A 20,472-nucleotide genomic window follows, 5' to 3' on the forward strand; every position below is an offset into this window, starting at 1 on the left:
AGATTTTGGTCAAATCTTAACTATGTGATATTTAGTGTGTAGTAAAGGGTTTTGTATTTTTCCCTGAGATTTCTGTAATTTTTAATGAAAGCTTCCAAACAGGATATTGACAGTTTTCTTCCTCATGTGAAGTCTCCAATGTATGACAGGCTGAATGACATTCATAGGGTTTTGTCCCATAGTAACAGTTAACTAAGCTATGTGCATTTAACCAACAGAACAAAATCCTTAAGAGTTCAACAGAGTACAGGAGCACATGAGTGGCTCAGCTATTAAGCATCTCCCTTCAGCTCAGCGTCCTGGGATAGAGCCCCACATCAGGCTCCCTGCCCTTCGGGAAGTCTGCTTCTCCCTCTCTGGCTTCCTCCGCTTGTATTCCCTCTCTCATTCTCTCTCTCTGTGTCAAATAAATAAATAAAATATTTGGAAAAAAAAAGTTCAACAGAGTACTGTGTGTGTGTGTGTTTTAAGCCAACTTGTGAAGATCTGTTAGCGGAGAACTATTTCACCCAGTTATTCAGATTTTGGCTTCTTTCACCTGGTGCTCTTATCATGTTTACTACACATGCCCAGTCTGCCCTGGAAATACCTCTATCCCAACATAACCGGACAGAAAGAATATAAGGTGACTTTTGCAGTCTGCACTTAGCTTAAATGTAATAGTGTCATATTCCATGACCAGTACCACTCATATGAAAGACTCGGAAATTAGACAAACTATGTGCCTAGTGGAAAAGGAAATGTTTAAGGGACACAGTCTGCCAGTCTGTGACATGACCTTTTTTTACTGTGTGTTATCAATTAAGGTATGAATCCCTTCAGGACTTCCCCAATTCACCGCATGTAAGGGTTTCCTCTCTGGTGTGCATTCTGGTGTGATGTACCCTAAGAGCTGCCTTACGGATAAAAGTTTTCCTGCATTCATTACATTCATAGGGTTTCTCTCCTGTGTGAATTCTCTGGTGTACTTTGAGAGTTGAATTTTGTGCAAAAGCTTTCCCACATTCATTACACTCATAGGGTTTCTCCCCTGTGTGAATTCTCTGGTGTGCACTAAGGTGTGACTTCTGGGAGAAAGTCTTCCCACATTCATTACATTCATAGGATTTTACACCTGTGTGAGTTCTCTGATGGACTCTGAGGGTTGAATTATGGGCAAAAGGTTTCCCACATATATTACACTCATAGGGTTTCTCCCCTGTATGAATTCTCTGATGTGCAATAACATAGGACTTCTGGGAGAAAGTTTTCCCACATTCATTACATTCATAGGGCTTCTCCCCTGTTTGAGTCCTCAGATGTGCCTGGAGGTGTGATGTCTTGGAGAACGTTTTCCCACACTCATTACACTCATACGGTTTCTCCCCTGTGTGAATTCTCTGATGTGCCCTGAGGGCTGAATTATCAGCGAAAGTTTTCCCACATTCCCTGCATTCATAAGGTTTCTCCCCTGTATGGATTCTCTGATGTGCACAGAGGTGTGTTCTTTGGGAGAAAGTTTTCCCACATTCATTACACTCATAGGGTTTCTCTCCTGTGTGAATTCTTTGATGGACTATGAGGGCTGCCTTATAGATAAAAGTTTTCCCACATTCATTACATTTATAAGGTTTTTCCCCTTTGTGAATTCTCTCATGACCACTGAGGTATGATTTCTGAGAGAAGGTTTTCCCACACTCGCTACATTTGTAAGGTTTTTCCCCTGTGTGAATTCTCTGATGTGTAATGAGATGCGTTTTCTGTGAAAAAGTTTTCCCACATTCATTACATTCATAGAGTTTTTCCCCTGTATGAATTTTCTGATGTGCTCTGAGAGCTGAATTATGGGCAAAAGTCTTCTCACAGTCACTACACTCATAGGGTTTCTCCCCTGTGTGAATTCTCTGATGTACTCTGAGAGCTGAATTATGGGCAAAAGTCTTCTCACAGTCACTACACTCATAGGGTTTCTCCCCTGTGTGAATTCTCTGATGTGCTCTAAGGGCTGAATTGTGGGCAAAAGATCTCCCACAGTCATTACATTCATAGGGTTTCTCCCCTGTATGAATTCTCTGATGTGCTCTAAGAACAGATATATGGGCAAAGGACCTCCCACATTCATTACATTCATAGGGTTTCTCCCCTGTGTGAATTCTCTGATGTGCTCTGAGGGTTGAATTATCAGCAAAAGTTTTCCCACATCCATTACATTCATAGGGTTTCTCCCCAGTATGGATTCTCTGATGTGCACTAAGGTGTGTCTTGTGAGAGAAAGTCTTCCCACATTCAGTACATTTGTATGGTTTTTCGCCTGTGTGAATTCTCTGATGTGCTCTGAGATGTGATGTCTTAAAAAAAGTTTTTCCACATTCAATACATTTGTAGGATTTCTCCCCTGTGTTAATTCTCTGATGTTCTTTGAAATGTACTATCTTGGCGAATGTTTTCCCATGTGTATTATTTTGACAGAGTTTCATCCCTGTATATGTTCTTTGGTGTACTATGAGAGCAGGCTTCTTGTAAGGTTTCCCACATCCACTGTTATCATAATCCTTTGTGCGAAATGTCAGATTTTCATGGATGTTTGACTTTTGGCAGAAAGTTTTCCCACATTTATTACAATTATAGAGACTGACCCTCATATCAGTTCCAGGATAATGAATAGGGTGTGAACTTGAACAAAAAGAGTCCCCACATTCCTCAGGTTTCTCCCCTGATTGGTTCTTCTGATGATGAATGAGTTGTGCTTTCTGGTAAAAGGATTTCCTGCATTCATTACATTCAAATGACTTCTCTCCAGTTTCATATTGCTGATGTATACTGATAGCTGAGTTTTGATGGAAGGACCTCCCATATTTATCACATTGGTAGGGTTCCTCTTCTGTGTGAGTTCTCTGACATACTATAAGGTCTAATTTCTGGTAGAAGGCATTTATACATCCATTAAATGCACAAGATTCATCTTTAATTTGTGTCTTTTTTTGTACTGTATGGGTTGAGCTCGGGATCATGTTTTCATCACATTTACTGCTTGCAAAAGCACCCTGTTCTTTAACAATTCTCTGAGATTGAGTGAGAGACAAGATCCTACTGAAGTTATTCCCACTCTCAATATATTCAGAGTTTGTCACAGCCATGTGAACCTTATTGTAATTCACAGTGGTGGTTTCGTCACAGGATTTCCCACATTCATATAGATCAAAGCATTTCTCTCTTGTGCCAGTACTTGTGTAGTTAAGTAAAGTTGCTTTATCAGAGGTTTTCCTAAGTTCATCACCCTTATACGATTCCTCTCCTATAATAATGAGAGTCCTACCATGTAAAACTTTCCCAAATTCATTACATTCAAAAGACTGCTCCAGGCTTTGAAGTTTCTGATGATCTTTCCTATTAATGAGAGGTTTCATGTTTCTATTATAATCATAACGTTTCTCTCTAGTATGAGTTTTCTCATCTTTAATATTGAGCTGCAACTTTTCGCAAACATTCATGTCATCAGCCTTATTTCTTGAATAGTTTCTATCACAAATAATTAATTCAGAAACAACTTGCAAATTCCTTCTACATGAGTCACATTTACAGCGGATTTTTTCAGAAGAATTTGGAATTATATCCAGAATAAATGGTTTTTCTAAAACTTTCTGCCCATCTTTGCTCAATGTTTTGTTATCAGTGAATATTACTTGCCACAGAGGTTTCTCTCGTTTTTCCTGGTTCCCCTCAATGTGAATATCAACACTGCAATATCCTAAAATGAGAAAAATTGGAAACATCTTTATATCTTGTATTTCTTACAGAGAGTAACTTACAGCCATATGTTTGTTATGTACTGTATTCTATTACAGGTCACATTTCCAAAGATCAATAATTCACACACATAGAGAAAAGACAGATATACTTCTTCCACATCCATGGAAAACAGGTATTATTTCCAGTGCTGACCAATAATGAGTAGCTAGCTCCTTTCTTCCCAAGTCCTCCCTTTTACAATGAACAAATCCCTGGACAAGCAATAAATCAGTAACTAAATCAATAGTAAGTAAGTCAGTAAGATGCTACAAAATGGAATGTGTACTTTGAAACTCAAGAAATGACAGAGCAGTAGATTCCAAGGCTGTTCTCTCTGTTTCCCATATATCTTATATGGGGCACCGGAGTGTTGGAAAAGGCTGCAATCCAAAGTCAACAATATACACAACAAAAAGAACTACATGAAAAGCCTGTTCCTTCTAGCCAAAGGTCTGGAAAAAAAAAAAAAAGGTGGTTTAACAGAAAATCTTTTTGACAATACCCACCCTGCTCAAGCCAAACAAAAATAGGTGTAACTGGGAATGAAATTTCCATTGTCACAGGTATTAAAGACTGGATACTCTTAGAAAACTTCTTTCCATGAGCCAAAACTAAGAGCTCACTAGAAAGATCATGGAAAATCCTAGAACGTTCAACTTACAGGACATTCAGGGATGTTAATAGCAACCACACCCAAAATTCTTCCTGGAACCACATTCCTATCAATTCTATGGGATCCATGATAGCAACAGCAATAAATCTGTTGTTTTAGGCACTTATGGCAATACAGCAGGTAGGGGAAGGAAAGAAGAGAAAAGAGGCAGGAATACTACAATATTACAGCTATAAGGGATGAAACAGCATTTGGAGTAACTATGCTCTCAAAACCCAAGAATGCAGTACATTTAAAAAACAGTTTAATTTACATTACTCTCAATATTCTTTACAGATTCTCTCACATGAAACAATCATCACAGCAGACTGCATTCTATACTGCAAGAAAAATCTTCACAAATATAAAAGAACAGAAATCAAAGTATAACCTCAGGCCATCAAGAAATTATACTAGAAATCAGAAACACAAAGTCACCTGGAGAAACACAGAATATTTATAAATTAATATACTTCTAATTAACCCACTGGTCAAAGAGAAAATTTCATAGAAAATTAATGTAGAATTGAAAGAAAACAAATAATATTTAAGGACATACAGAAATTTGTGGGATGGAGCTAAAGTAGTGCTTAGAGATAAATTTACAGCTTAAAATTTTTTATATTAGAAAAAACTCCAATCAGTTACCCAGTTCCACCTTAAGAAACTTGACAGAGAACAAATTAAATCTAAAAAAAGCAGAAGGAAGAAAATAATAAAAACTAAAGAAAATGAAACTGAAAATGGGAAGCAGAGGAAACTCAATCAAACCAAAGCTTAGTTCACTGAAGATTTTTTTTAAATGATTTAAATGAAAAGAGGAAAAAAAGAGAAGACACACAGTATTTATATCAGAAAAGATAGAAGACAGGATATAAATACTGATACAACAGATACTAAAAAGATAAAAGAATATTAGGGGAAACTCTGTGTCCATATATTGACTATTAAAGTGAAATAGATAAATTTCTTTAAAAAAACAAAAACTACCAAATTCATTCAAGAAGGAAGATAGAACTTGGTATAAGATATAACAGATCAGGGCGCCTGGGTGGCTCAGTGGATTAAGCCACTGCCTTCGGCTCAGGTCATGATCTCAGGGTCCTGGAATCAAGTCCCGCATCGGGCTCTCCGCTCAGCGGGGGGCCTGCTTCCCTCTCTCTCTCTCTACCTGCCTCTCTGCCCACTTGTGATCTCTATCTGTCAAATAAATAAAATCTTTAAAAAAAAAAAAAAGATATAACAGATCAATATCTATTCAAGAAACTGAATTATGTAGTCAACAAACGCATTGCACCAAGATGTTGCTCCAGGATTAGAAGGCAGTAACTAATGAATTCTACCAAATGTTAATCAAAACAAAACAAAACAAAAAAAACATAAACAAAAAAAACCAATGTTAAATAATTTCTTTTGGAAAATACAAGAAACCTACAGACCAATATCCCTCATAGCATAAATGTAAAAATTCTAAAAAAAAAAAAAAAAAAACCCACTCCCCCACCCCCCAAAAAAACAGGGGCACCTCGGTGGTTCAGTGGGTTAAGCGTCTGCCTTCGGCTCAGGTCATGATCCCAGGGTCCTGGGATCCAGCCCCGCATCAGGCTCTCTGCTCAGCAGGGAGCCTGCTTCCCTTCCTCTCTCTCTGCCTGCCTCTCTGCCTACTGGTGATCTCTGTCAAATAAATAACTTAAATCTTAAAAAAAAAAATCTCAGCCACAGCAACTTTTCCCTAGAAACATCACCAAAGGTAAGGGAAACACGAGCAAAAATGAACTATTGGGACTTCATCAAGATCAAAAGCTTTTCCACAGGAAAGGAAACAGTCAACAAAACCAAAAGACAACAGACAGAATGGGAAAATAACATATCAGATAAAGGGCTAGAATCCAAAATCTGTAAGAACTTATCAAACTCAACACCCAAAGAACAAATAATCCAATCAAGAAATGGGAAGAGGACATGAACAGACACTTCTGCAAAGATATCCAAATGGCCAACAGACACATGAAAAAGTGCTCAACATAACTCCACATCAGGGAAATATAAATCAAAACCACAGTGAGATACCACCTCACACCAGTCAGAATGGCTAAAATTAATTAGTCAGGAAACAACAAGTGTCACAATAGCCAAACCATGGAAAGAACCTAGATGTCCATCAACAGATGAATGGATAAAGAATAAAGAAAATGAATGTACACACACACACACACACACACACACACAGAGAGAGAAATACTATGCAGCCATTGAAAAAACCCCAAACTTTGCCATTTGCAATGATGTGGATGGAACTAGGGAGTATTATGCTAAGTGAAATAAGTCAGTTAGAGAAAGACAATTATCCTATGATTTCTCTGATATGAGGAATTTGAGAGGCAGGGTCGGGGTTCATGCGGGGACAGGAGGGAAAAATGAAACAAGATGGGACCAAGGAGGGAGAAAAACCACAAGAGACTCTTAATCTCAGGAAACAAACTGAGGGCTGCTTGGGGGAGAGGGGGGCTGGAAGGGATGGAGTGGACAGGTGATGGACACTGGGGAGGGTATGTGCTATGATGAGTGCTGTGAATTATGTAAGAATAATGATTCACAGACCTGTACGGGGCAACTAATACATTATATGTTAATTTAAAAAAACAACAGAGCAATGTAGAAAATGTAAAAAAGAAATGATATATCAGGATCAAGGGGGATTCATACCAAGAATACAAACTGTTGAGATATTTAAAAGTCAATATAATCCACGATATTAATCATCTAAAGAATTAAAATCACATAATCAAATAATTTAAGGCAAAGATATTTCACAAATTTCAAAATCAATCCATTAACCTACTGTAAAGGGAATTTACAAAAAGCCTATAGCAAACATTATGGTTAAGAGACTGAATACTTGGGGCACCTGGGTGGTTCAGTGGGTTAAGCTTCTGCCTTCAGCTCAGGTCATGATCTCAGGGTCCTGGAATCAAGCCCCACATTGGGTTCTCTGCTTGGCAGGTAGCCTGCTTCCCCCTCTTTCTGCCTGCCTCTCTGCCTACTTGTGATCTCTCTCTCTCTGTCAAATAAATTTTAAAAATCTTAAAAGGAAAGGGAGAGAACCTGAATACTTAAATTCTAAGATTGGAAAAATATGGGTGTCTAGCCTCAGCACCTCTATTCCAGACTGTACTTGAAGTTCCCACCAACACAGTACAGCAAGAATAGAAATAAGGATACAAAATCAATAGAGAGAACCACAGAAAGATCTTTAAAAAAGCTCCTTAATAGGTGGTAAGATACAGGGCAGGGCAAGATACAAGGCAAGGGCAAAATACAAAGGCAAAATACAAAGCTGATACACAAAAGCCAATCATGTACAAACAACTATCACTGGAATTTTAAATCAGAAAAAGAATATAATTTACCATGGTGCTAAAAACAAACCCCAAAACAGTTGGTATCTATATTCCAAGAACCACTGATAAAAGAAATAAAATAAATTACAAATAAAGGGAGATGTGCATTTCTTTATGGATCAGATTTTAAGATGTTAAATCTCTGGGGGTGCCTGGGTGGCTCTGTGGGTTAAGCCTCTGCCTTCGGCTCAGGACATGATCAAGCCCCACATCGGGCTCTCTGCTCAGCGAGGAGCCTGCTTCCCCTCTCTCTCTGCCTGCCTTTCTGCCTACTTGTGATCTTTCAAATAAACAAATAAAATCTTAAAAAAAAATGTTAAACCTCTTTAATTTGATCTATAATCAATACAATCCCAGTTGAAAAGCTGGCATGCTTTTTTTTAAATATCAAAAAGTTCACTTTAAAATTTATAAAGAAAAAAGTTGGTGGACATTAGCTGATTTCAAGGTCTAATTAAGAACTTACAGTAACTGGGGTGCTGGGTGGCTCAGCGGGTTAAGCCTCTGCCTTCAGCTCAGGTCATGATCTCAGGGTCCTGGGATCAGGCCCCGCATCTGGCTCTCTGCTTGGCAGGGAGCCTGCTTCCCCCTCTCTCTCTGCCTGCCTCTTTGCCTACCTGTGATCTCTGTCAAATAAATAAAATCTTTAAAAAAAAATTTCCAATACTAAAGTTAATGTATCGGCATAAGGATAGATGAATTAAAAAATACAGATACCACAGAAATAGTCTAACATGTATAGAATATAATTCTATAATTTCTCAGTCTTCCGTTTATTTTTAATTTCACTTTTAAATTCTCCTTGTGTTAGTATATTTTTACTGTTCTCGCTTAATTACAAGACTACCATTTTAACTCTGTTCACTAACTTAGCTATAGCCTAAGGTTTATAATGCACACATTTATTTTATAAATGTCACACAATTTTGGACTTGATGGCCTTTTTTATACATTGTTTAAAAGAGATAATTTTAAAATATCCATGTTAAGAGTTTTTTGTTTACTCATCTTATTAATTTCTAGCTTTATCAAAATATGTTGAGAATATTACTTATGGGATTCTAAACTAAACTTACATTCTAAATTTAACTGGTTTTCTTTATAGATTAACAATATAGTTTCACTATCTTATGAGTAACCTATGGGAAGGTGAAAGGCTTGTTCTTTGATCAGGATACACATACAAATACACGGTTCACTTTTTTTAAAAGATTTTATTTATTTGAGAGAGAAGGAGAGAAGAAGCATGGGGAAGGAGCAGAGAGAAAGGGAGAAGCACACTCCCTGCTGAGCTGGGCCCCAACACAGAGCTCCATCCCAGAACCCTGAGATCATGACCTGAGCTGGAGGCAGATGCTTAACTGACTGAGTCACCCAGGCACCTCGAGTTCACTCTAATACAAGTATTATTTACATCCCATATAGGCATACTTACTTAGTGTTCATAGTATCTTTAATCAGATGAGGTACATTATTATCTCCTAACCCTAGTGAATTTTAAATTCTTAGACCTCATTATTTTGTGTTTTATGATAGCTAGTATGATACTGTTTGGTGCAGTCATTCAAATGCTTAAGGGTTTACTTTAACCTGTGCTACTGAAAAAAAGGGCTGTCTTTTAAGTTAATGCATTCACTTGTTTATTATTTATGAAGATTTTATTTATTTATTTGAGAGTCAGAAAGCATGAGGAAGGTGTGGGGCAGAGAGAGAGGGAGAAGCAGGCTCCCCACTGAACAGGGAGCCTGGCAGGGGGTTCAATCCCAGGACCCTGAGAGGATGACCTCAGCTAAAGGCAGATGTTTAACTGGTGAGCCACCCAGGCACTCCTAAGTTACTGCATGTACTGTCTACATTCAAGCCTGAATAATATGAAACTCTAAATTATTTCATTTTTGACTGAATAACTTTACTATTCTTTTACTCCTATCTTTCAAACATACTTATTTCTTTTAGGCAACCAATACAATCAAATCACTTATATACACTGACTAGGAAATATGCTTAATCTAAAAATTATGCTATCTGACTCAACAGCTTCACAACAAAAACTTTCAGTAAACACATTTAGGATGATTTCACTCTTTTGCTCTAAGAATTCTTTAAAACTCTAATTTTTAAAGTTCCTGAATTTATCAGTTTACACCAAATACCAGTAAGTATATGAAAAAAATACTTGACATCACTAGTGACCAGGTATGTTGTTATAGAATGAATTATACTTCCCCCCCAAATTCCTATGTTGAAGCCCTGGCCTTCAATGTAACTGTATTTGATGGTAAGGCCTTTGGGGAAGTTAAGGCTAAATGAGTTCATCAGGGTGGGGCTTGATGAACTTACAGGCTTGGTGTCCTTGAAAGAATAGGAAGAGACACCACAGCTCTCTCTCCATGAAAGCACAGAGGAAAGGCCATAGGGGTCATGGTCAGTAGAAGACAGGAAGAAGCATCACCAGAAATTAAACATGTTGGCAGCCTGATGTTGGACATTCAACTTCCAGAACTATGAGAAATAAATTTCTACTATTTAGGCCACTCAGACTATGATATTTATTATGCCAGACCAAATGACTAGTACAAAAATGCACATCATAACTTCAGTGATATACCATTTCACATCTACTAAGATGGCTAGAATAAAAAAGTCAGATAATACTAAGTGTTGGTGAAGGTGTAGAAAAATTAGAACCTTCATATGCTGTCACTAGGAATGAAAAAAAAAAATAGGCAGGCACTGTGGAAAATAGTCTTGAAATTCTTGAAACAGTTATCACACAACCCAGCCATCTGAATCAAGTACAACTCAATAAGAGAAATTAAAACATTATGTAAAAAAAAAAAAATCTGTGCAAAAAACTTGTAAATGAATGTTTCTATTAGCATTACTCAATAGCCAAAAGGAAGAATCCTAAATGTCAACTGAATGAAGAATGGATGTGGCAAATATATGCAATGAGACATTATTTTGCCATACAAAGGATGAATCAAGTACTGATCTATAAGAACCTTGTAATCCTATGTGAAAGAAACCTATCATTAAAGACCAAATGTGACTGCATTTACATGAAATGTCTGCAACAGGCTCATCTATAAAGACAGAAAGTAGATTAGTGATTGATGGGGCTGCAGAGGAAGAGAGGATACGAAGGTAATAACTAAAAGGTATGAGGTCTCTTTCTGAGGTGATGAAAATGGAGTGTGGTGATATTTACACATATCTGTGAATATATGAAAAGCCACTGAATCGCACCCTTTAATGGGTGGATTGTACGATATGTAAATAGTATCTCAATAGAGCTGTTTAAAAGGGTAAAACAACCAAACAAACAAACAAACAAAACTTTCAAAGGTATTCCCCTAAAAGTTTAACTACCCCAAGTGTTTCCTCTGTCAGTGCTCACTCACCTGGGTACCTCTGGTTTAGGAATTCTTCCTCTAAGGACCAGGGCTCTTCTCCTTGCTCCAACTTGAAGATCATCTCAGGTTTGGTGGTGTAACATCCTGTAAACATGACAATTGAGGACAGAGAGATATATATATACCAGATCCATGGGCTTTTTGGTTTCTAAAAGTGGTGAAAGATATAGCAACAAGAGCAGCAAAATAAATGTGCATATTTGAAGTACTCCATGGGAAAGTCATAACATAAACATTGTGTCTATTTCCTAAAGCCTTCAGGTACCTTAGACCTCCTGCTCAAAAGCCAGTACAACATTAATCTCTACAAGGAGTCGATGTACCTTGATAACTTAAAAAAAGGAAATTTAATTTAGACAAAGACCCATAATAGGTCTGCTTACCCACTGAGATGAGGTGGCTATAGTTCTCTAGCATCACATCTCTGTACAGGGTCCTTTGAGCAGGGCTCATGTACTTCCATTCATCCTGGGTAAATTTGACAATTACATCTTCAAATGACATGGATCTCTGTAACAATACAGTTTCTTCAAAGATTCAGAATCATATGACAAGGAAAATATCTTTGAGAACAACTACTTTTTACTCTTAAGCTCTAAAAGATATGGTTATCAAATACACCTATTTCTGACCTAATTTTGTCTTTAACTGGAGAAGTGTTCAGTTAAAAAGGTTTTTAATGTACTATAATTCCTTTATATGTTTATGAACTATAGATTTTTTAAGACAAAAAATTCAATGTAAAGAGTTCCTACAACTCTTCCTCTTCATCCCAAGGTACCGTGGGTATTCTAGAGAATTCTAAGATGTTCACTCCCTCCTCAGACATCATCATTGTAAATAATGGGAGACAAAGAAAATACACGTAAGCTTGGGAGATATTTTACATTATATACATTATATGTATATAAACACGTATATAAAGATATATAAATCTAGAGCTCATGAAGAGCAAAGAACAATTTACCAAGGATTTGGAATTACAGAGACCAATATAAGTGATATTATTTACACTGAAGTAACAGCAATGAATATAACAATAGGGATTTAATTACAGAGTAGCAGCAGCAACCAATTTGATAACTACTTCCTTGTACAACTTGTACAACTGTACACTTGTACAATTTGTACAATTTTATAATTACTTTCTTGTACAGCCACCCAGTCTAACTAAATGAGCAGCTTCTGGAATGTTGATGCCAAACACTGACATTAAGGAAACAAAAGGGGAAAAAAATGTGTTAGAAGTTCTAGTAAGACAGATCTGTTCATGTGGCTCCTGAATGGTCTGTAAACATAAAGCTGGAACCGTCCCTTAAACTAATATACATATGTTATTGTTTATTTATTGTTTATTTATACATATGTTATTGTTTGTTTAGACTACAGAAGGGAGGTCTAAGGATGAAGACAAGCATTTAGGAATTACTATCAACTTAGGTGGTAAAATTTTAAAAGGCAATCAGACAGCAACTCGAGCTATATGCTATATATCCTATATGGAACTGAAGAAAGAAAATACCAAAAGGCATTTAGGGAAGCATGAATATTAAAGAGGCTGGCAGAAAAAGTATAGATAGGCCACAAAGCCAAAGAAAAAGCTTTCTGAAAAGTAGTAAGAGTCAGGAAAGAGTAGAATTTTGGAAAATGCAAAAAGGGAAAACTTCCGCAACAAAACACTTCAAAGGTGCTAGGAAGAGGAGGAATTGGGAGTTGCTATTCAACAGGTATAAAGTTTCAGTTATGCAAAGTCATTAAGTTTCAGAGATCTGCTGCACAACATCATCCCTACAGTTAACAGTATAGTATTATACATATAAAAATGTGCTGAGAGTAGATGTTAAGTATTCTTATTACAATTAAAAGTAGAAAAGAAAGGGAAGAAAACTAAGAGATAAAAGGACAGAAACAAGTTTCTTTTTTCCCCTCAGTGTTATGTATCCAATTATTTGTCCATTCATGTCTTCAGTTTTACTAAGTGAGTACCTCCTGCATGTGAAACTCAGTAGTAATAGCTAAACAAACTAAAACAAATAAATAAAAGAACAGGAAGATATCTCATAAAATTTAATCTAAAAAAGATAAAAAGAAAAGGTAATTATATTCTCCAAAACTAAAAAAATTAGAAAAGTTGCACTGCTTTCATTTTTGTTTATCTCTTTAATATATGACTTAATAAGATCAATCAGATTTAAAAAAAAAAAGCTAACAAGTGACATAAATCAAACTGGCTAAGTAAGGATCCAAAAAATTCTCTCCTTCATAAAAAACTATGAAGAAACTGGCAAAACGGGTGCCTGGGTCGCTCAGCTGGTTAAGTGTCCAACTCTTGATTTTGGCTCAAGTCATGATCTCGGGGCTGTCGGATCAAGCCCCACGTCAGAATCCATGCTCAGAGCAGAGTCGGCAATGAGATTCTCTCTCTCTTTCCCCTTCCCGCCCCCCAACACTCACATACTCTTTCGCTTTCTCAATAAATAAATAAAATCTTTTAAAAAAAAAACTAGCAAAAATTACAAAAATTAACAAAGTCTATCTTCAAAATGTTTATAAAAAACAAACAAAAAAAACAAAACAGCTGAACCATAGTATGAATGGTGATACCCTGTTCCCATACCTCTCTTTCCAACTCTGCAATAGTTTGACAACCAATGGTCTGCAGCCAGCAGCTGGCAACCACAAGTTGCTATTCAACAGGTATAAAGTTTCAGTTATGCAAAGTCATTAAGTTTCAGAGATCTGCTGCACAACATCATCCCTACAGTTAACAGTATAGTATTATACACATAAAAATGTGCTGAGAGTAGATGTTAAGTATTCTTATCACAATTAACCACAATTAACCACAACAGCAGAACTGGATTGGAGACCCATCAAAGCTTCATTCACAGAAAACTGTCATTATTTGGCCAGTTTGGTGATTTCCTGAAAGACCCCACTTATAAGGATACCTTTATTTGAGCTAACTCAGAGCTCAGTGTGAAAAGCCTTATCCTCACTCATCATTTGTCAAAAACTTAATGGCTACCTGAGGTGGCAGATAACAGCTGAAGCAAATAATGACTTAAACAAGAAAATTGAAAGGAAAAGTTGGACAACGAGATGTCCATAAATGTTTCTGAAAAGCTCTAATATATTCCTGAGACTCAAGGAGGCTGCAAACTTGCAAAGGGCTGTGCATATGCCTAAGGTTATGTGCATACTCAAGAAAGTTATGAGAAGGCTCTGAGCTGTCACCCCTAGGTGACCTTGAGGTTTGTCATTAGAAGGAAGTCTAAGCTAATGCAGTTATAAACCATTTGTCTGGTGAAGAATTCCTTGATATGCACAGAGCCCCTTCACAAAGACTGGGAGACTCACTAATTCTAGGCATTCAGAGAAATTTCTGTAGATACTTCAACTATCAGATGAAAGAAACACAGGCTCTACAGAATTTTTTAAGAAGTCACTGAACACACACACACACACACACACAAAAAGTCACTGAACAAATAAATTTCAACAATGACCCCTGTGGAGGGGAGAAATTCTGATTTCTAGAACTGGCACATTCTTCTATTTAAAATGTCCTATTTTCAACAAAAAAGTTTAGTAAACAAGAGAAGAAACAGGAAAGTAAGGCCCATATGCAGAAAAGGTATAATCAATAGATTATAAGATTATAATATATAATATATAATAATTATAATATATTAAGATTCCTTCTTAAGGAAGCAGACACTGAATTTACTAGACAATAACCTTAAGTCAGCCATATTAAGTATGGTCAAATATCTAGGGAAAAAAGTCCAAGGACTAAAGGAAAATAAAATATATTTTTTATATTTTATTTAGTAATAAATAAAATAAATAAAAGTCCAAGGACTAAAGGAAAATAAAATATATTTCACTAAATGAAGGATATCAATAAAGAGATAGAAACTCAAGAGTTGATAACAATAATAACTAAATCAAAATTTCACCAAAGGGATTCTACAGCAGATTTGAGCAGGTGAAAGAAAGAACAGACTGGACAATATGCCCACTGAAATTACACAGTGTGAGAAAACAGAAAGAAAATTAATGACAAAAAAATAAAATATGGGATAGTATCAAGCAATAAAGACAAAGAAACAATACTGAAAGTAGTGACTCATCATGTACAATAGTGTTAAAAGAAGATTACTAATCAGAAACCATGGTGGATAGAAGACAGTGAAATGATATATGATAAATAAGTGGGGGAAAAAGTTGTCAACCAAGAATTGTATATCCAGCAAAAACAGAAAATTTAAAACCTTCCCAGATAAATAAAATTTGTCACAGCAGAACTGCCCTATAAGAAATAATACAGGGAGTGGTTCAGCAAATCTATACAGATAGAAAATAGATTAGTGGTTGCTTGGGGCTTGGAGGAAATGAGCAGATGAGAGGGGATAAAATGCAGAGTTGCTTTTTAAGATGATGAAACTTTCTAAAATTGACTGTGGTGGTATTTGCACAAGTCTGTGAGTATATTAAAACACTGTTGAATTCTACACTTTAAATGGGTGAGCAGCATGGCATGTGAAATGAATCTCAATAAAGCTTAAGAGAAAAAAAAAAAGACAATGAAACCAATCTAAGACTAACAGAGCAGATTAAAGGGCCAAGGTCAGAAACTGGGAATGAACCACGTAAAATGACAAGGGAAAGAGATGACTCCAAAAAGATATCAGCACTGTAAGGATGGGGCCACTGGAGTGTGTCATGGTCACTAACAAAGAAACTTGTCAGAAGGACAGAGTGAGAAGTAAAGGTAAATGCTACAGAGATGTCAGGTACAGAAATAATTAGACAAGACCCAATGGAGTTGATTATAATCAAGTCTCTGGTCACCAGATATAACAGGCAAGTGGGGAGAGAAACCAAAGCATTATGATTTTAAACTCCTGAGCAACCTGAATATCATGGGTACTCAAAATATTTATGGAGATTAATTTTAAGGGATATTCAGCTGATTTAACAGAAAAAATATTTGAATTTCTGGAAAACAGAACTGACCAAGTTCACATTTAGCATTACATCTTCTATTTTTATTGAAGAACAAGTAGAGACCATGTTCTAGATTATTTTAGAATTATTACTGAAAAGTTGTTAACTAAATCACCTACTCAAAAAATAAAGATCATTTTTAACTTGAAATGTTTTAACATTCTATGAGGTATTGGTTTGCTTAATCTTCTCATCCACGCCAACCTTTAAAGCAGTACAGTTTGTTTGACATGGCTACCAAAATTCAGAAATAAATTTGGACCTCCAATTTCATATCCACATGCCACCTTTGCATCAAAATGCATCTGATTCATTTCTATTTCTACTTTTTCATGTTAATAGACTCTAAAACCCTTATAAAATCTACTATAAAACAGACTATTTCATGGATTCTTCTCCTACCCACTTAAGCCCCCATGTTGCATCACCACTCCCTCATATCAGGGAGATCATATGATAGTTGTCTTTCTCCGCTTGACTTATTTCGCTAAGCATGATACGCTCTAGTTCCACGGAAGGGGAGATGAACCATGAGAGACTATGGACTCTGAAAAACAATCTGAGGGGTTTGAAGTGGCGGGGGGGTGGGAGGTTGGGGTACCAGGTGGTGGGTATTATAGAGGGCACAGCTTGCATGGAGCACTGGGTGTGGTGAAAAAAAATAATGAATACTGTTTTTCTGAAAATAAATAAATTGGAAAAAAAAAAAAAAACAGACTATTAAAAATAGAACTTACCCGCACCATGTTCATTTTCTGCTGCTCCTTGAAGAATGTAAAGAAATGAAAAGGCTCAGCTGGGAAAGAGGAAGGAGAAATAGGGTGATAAGAAACCTGGTCTGCCGTACAACTATTTTCATTTACCTAAAAATCTCATAACATCAGCTGGGAAAAAGGTTTCCCTATAGAAGAGTATCCTTTTGACATTCTTGAGAGGGAACAAGAAGGACTTCACAGAGGTAATACTTGAACAACTGCATCTGCGATATGATTATAGAGGCTTGACCTTGCATTTTCATTGCAGGGAAACTCATGTCAATGAATTAACAATTTATGTCCCCTTCTGACTAAGTAAGAACAAAAACAAAAAACACAAAACAAAAGGATATTGGTTAAGCAAATTCAGGTATACAAAGGTAAACCTTCTACCTTCATTTAAACTAATGTTTGTTTGTTTGTTTGTTTAAAAAAAAACCTACTTAAGATAGAATTGTTAATCAAATTTGTGTTGCCTTTACACCTTGAGCTTCCCCAGAAAACTTCAAAATAAAGATGGGATGCTTTATGAAAGAAATATTTTTCCTAGCTTTTTGTTCTAACTTGGTTGCAAATTCTAAAACAGACTTTTTAGTAAGATGCCTATAGTACTTAACTGTGTAAATAAACAGGACTGTGCTTAAGTGCTTACTTCTACCCTGGGTTTCTTTACAAAAATCATTCATTTCAGGCCCAACATTTTGAGCTTCCAAAGAAAAGAAAACTTTTGTTCTCCTATCCTTTTGTCATTCCCTAAACTTAGGAAAGAGAGAGCATCAGCGTAACTCTAGATGCTACATGTGGTAATGGACGTGGTATGCCAGCAGATCAGAATCTGGAAAGAATGAGGAGAGAGTGAAGGAAACTGGGTGCTGTTTCGGATTTCATCAACTCTGGCTGCTTATACCTTCCCTGGGCCTCATGTCCTTACCTGCCATCCAGTGAAGTGCCTTTTCCTGCACAACCTGAGAGCCACCCATACCTTTCAACCTCGGGTTACTACCTTCTGCAAGCTGGTCCAGTGACCACTGTCACACAGTTTGTGATGGTTTCTGTGTGTGATCATCAAGTCTGACTCATCTCATGCTTAACAGGGATCAAAAACTGCTTGTGATGGAGCAAGTCAGGACCTGTGCCTTTCTTGAAATTTCTACCTCTGCTCTGAACCTCCAGTGAGCAATCTGTCAGAAGAGCTATTCTTCTAAATGATGATTGTTCTTAGGGCCCTTTTTTTAAGTCTTAAGTTACTTTACTAGAGAGGGGCTGGGATCTGGGCCTGAGAAACAAATTCACCATATCTGAAACTTCCATTTAGCACTCTAAACCTGACTTTGGAATCCAATGTAAGTGTACTACCCAGTAACATAGCCTTTAGCTGAATGCAACTACTACACCTGAAGTGTGGTTAATAATAATGTATCAGATATCAGTAGAACTAATTTCATCTCTTTCTTTTTATTATTGCTACTGAAATATTTTAAAAAATTATAGTTTCCATTATCTTTCTATTGGCCAGCACTGCATTACTAGATTATCAGACTGTGCCTTTGAGGAGGGAGACAGGTGCAATAAAGTTCAAGAATCTCTTGACCAGGGACTCTGAAAATAATCCACAAATCCCAGGATATATTTAACCACATTGTGAGACTCTGTCCATATTCACTTCACAATCACATCTCTGGAAATCTGGGGGCAGGCTATGCTTCTAAGAGCTCTGAAGGTTGCAAATCTGGGTTTGGGGCAGAAAGGATGCTGAGAGCAAGACTATGCAGGGAGTACAACCGACTTGTAATTACATCCAACCTCGTCCACCTACTAGTTTGTGCCCTGGTGTATATTATTCAGCCTCCAGTAAACTTTCACTTTTTAAAACGGCAAAATTATAAGGGAAATTTTGAGGCTTAAGTAAAATACCAAAGGAAACAAAGTGTCTTGTGATAGCAGTTTACACACCGATTTTTACAAGCACTTAACGAAAAGCTTTGCAGATGAAATCTTCTCAGAGTAATTCCAAAAGCTGTTAGTAGCCTCATGTTCGTCGAAAACATTTTCATAAAGGTGAATGCCCTTCTCACTGCCTGCAGTCTCCGCACTCGGCGTCCGCGAGGAGTACCTTCCCCAGACAAGGGTCGCAGCCCAAGCTGCGCCACGGAAGCAAGCGGGAACCGAGGTCTCAAGCACACAGGGAGTGGGGGAGGGGAGGATCCGCCAGGAAATTCCGGGGACTTCGTCTCGCGCAAGCTGCACACAAACTTACCGGCTTTGGCAGGGCCCCAGGCCTCCCGGAGCCGTGTTCCTAGCGCTCCCACCCCCAGTGCAAAGCCTCCACTCCCGCAAACAGCCAAAGAAGCCGAGATCCTGTCCTTTTTCAACCAAAGAAAGAAACAAGGGTGGATGTGCGCTTGCGCAGAAAAAGGCCCCAAGTCCCGTTCCCAGAGTGCTGTGCGGTAAGCCCATCACATTTAAGACTACATTTCCCATAAAACTTTGAGACCGCAGGAAGTAATTTTAGAAGCGTTTCCTCCTCAGTTAGTTAGTTGGGGCATGACAGTGAGATCTGAATGTTGGAAACTTTTCCTGAATCCTCAGATATTGTGCTTTAGACTTTAACCTTATGACCAGACAACATATTGCAAAGCATGATTCTCGATTGGATGCTAGTGGGGAAAAAACAACAGTTGCAAGAGACTACAACTGGAGAAGCGAATACAGACTAGATATTAGAAATACAGAAGAGAATTACCATTACTTTTAGTGTATTTCATTTTTGGAGGATGGAGGAAATTGTTCTTATTTTTGAAGATATATACAGAAATATCATGTAGAGTTTGAAGGGAACGGGGAAGGGGGAAAGAAAAAAAGAAGAAGGGAGAGAAGGCAGACCATAGGAGACTCTTGAGTATGGAGAGCAGATTGGGAGTTGCTGGGGTGGGGGCGGGGGCGAGGGAGAGGTGGGCGGAAGATGGCCTGAATAGGTGATGGGTGTTGGGGAGGGCCCTTGTTGTGATGAACATTGGGTGTTGTGTGTTGGGGGAAGGGTGGGTGGGTGTGGGTGGGTGATGAGTCACTAGATTCTTCTCCAACCAGTATTGCACTATATGTTGACTAACTGGATTTAAATAAAAACTTAAAAAAAACATTTTAAAAAAGAAATATTTGATTATTAAATCATATTTATAATTTACTTTCTAAAATTCAGCAAAACAATTAGAAAAATATGGCTAAGTTATGAATTGTTAAAACTGTTGTAATATGTATATGACATTCGTTTTACTAGTATTCTGAATGTTTGAGTTTGTTTTTAATACATAGTATAAAAACTGGAGCAGCAAGGTGGTGGTGGTGGTGGTGGAAAGATGGTTAGGGAGAGTTAACTGCCCCTCCAGAAGTATACTTTTTAAAATCAAGTTTCCCGGGTACACACAAGTATCTCTTGTGAATACTGCTTGTGCAATATAACAAATACT

The 20,472-nt window shown here is 37.3% G+C and overlaps 1 protein-coding gene across 1 annotated transcript; it reads right to left on the bottom strand.

The window, feature by feature from the left end:
* Positions 1-402: 402 nt before the first annotated feature.
* LOC122917616 (zinc finger protein 658B-like) lies at positions 403-19,409 on the bottom strand. Its single transcript, XM_044265710.1, has 5 exons — positions 19,263-19,409; positions 16,988-17,046; positions 11,621-11,747; positions 11,226-11,321; positions 403-3,727 (listed from the first exon to the last, which is right to left on the bottom strand). The coding sequence occupies exons 2-5, from the start codon at positions 17,000-17,002 to the stop codon at positions 819-821; spliced, it is 3,147 nt and encodes a 1,048-aa protein (XP_044121645.1). The 5' UTR covers positions 17,003-17,046; positions 19,263-19,409; the 3' UTR covers positions 403-818.
* Between the last annotated feature and the right edge of the window lie 1,063 nt (positions 19,410-20,472).

The sequence above is a fragment of the Neovison vison genome, chromosome 9 (genome assembly GCF_020171115.1).
Source record: "Neovison vison isolate M4711 chromosome 9, ASM_NN_V1, whole genome shotgun sequence".
In the NCBI taxonomy this organism is placed as follows: domain Eukaryota; kingdom Metazoa; phylum Chordata; class Mammalia; order Carnivora; family Mustelidae; genus Neogale; species Neogale vison.

What these genes read in the sequence shown, in the direction of transcription:
- LOC122917616 (XM_044265710.1), bottom strand. An exon ending in TAGCCACCTCATCTCAGTGG is followed by an intron (nt 11,322 to 11,620) that starts GTAAGCAGACCT and finishes TCATGTTTACAG; the next exon opens with GATGTTACACCACCAAACCT. An exon ending in CCTAAACCAGAGGTACCCAG is followed by an intron (nt 3,728 to 11,225) that starts GTGAGTGAGCAC and finishes TTCTCATTTTAG; the next exon opens with GATATTGCAGTGTTGATATT.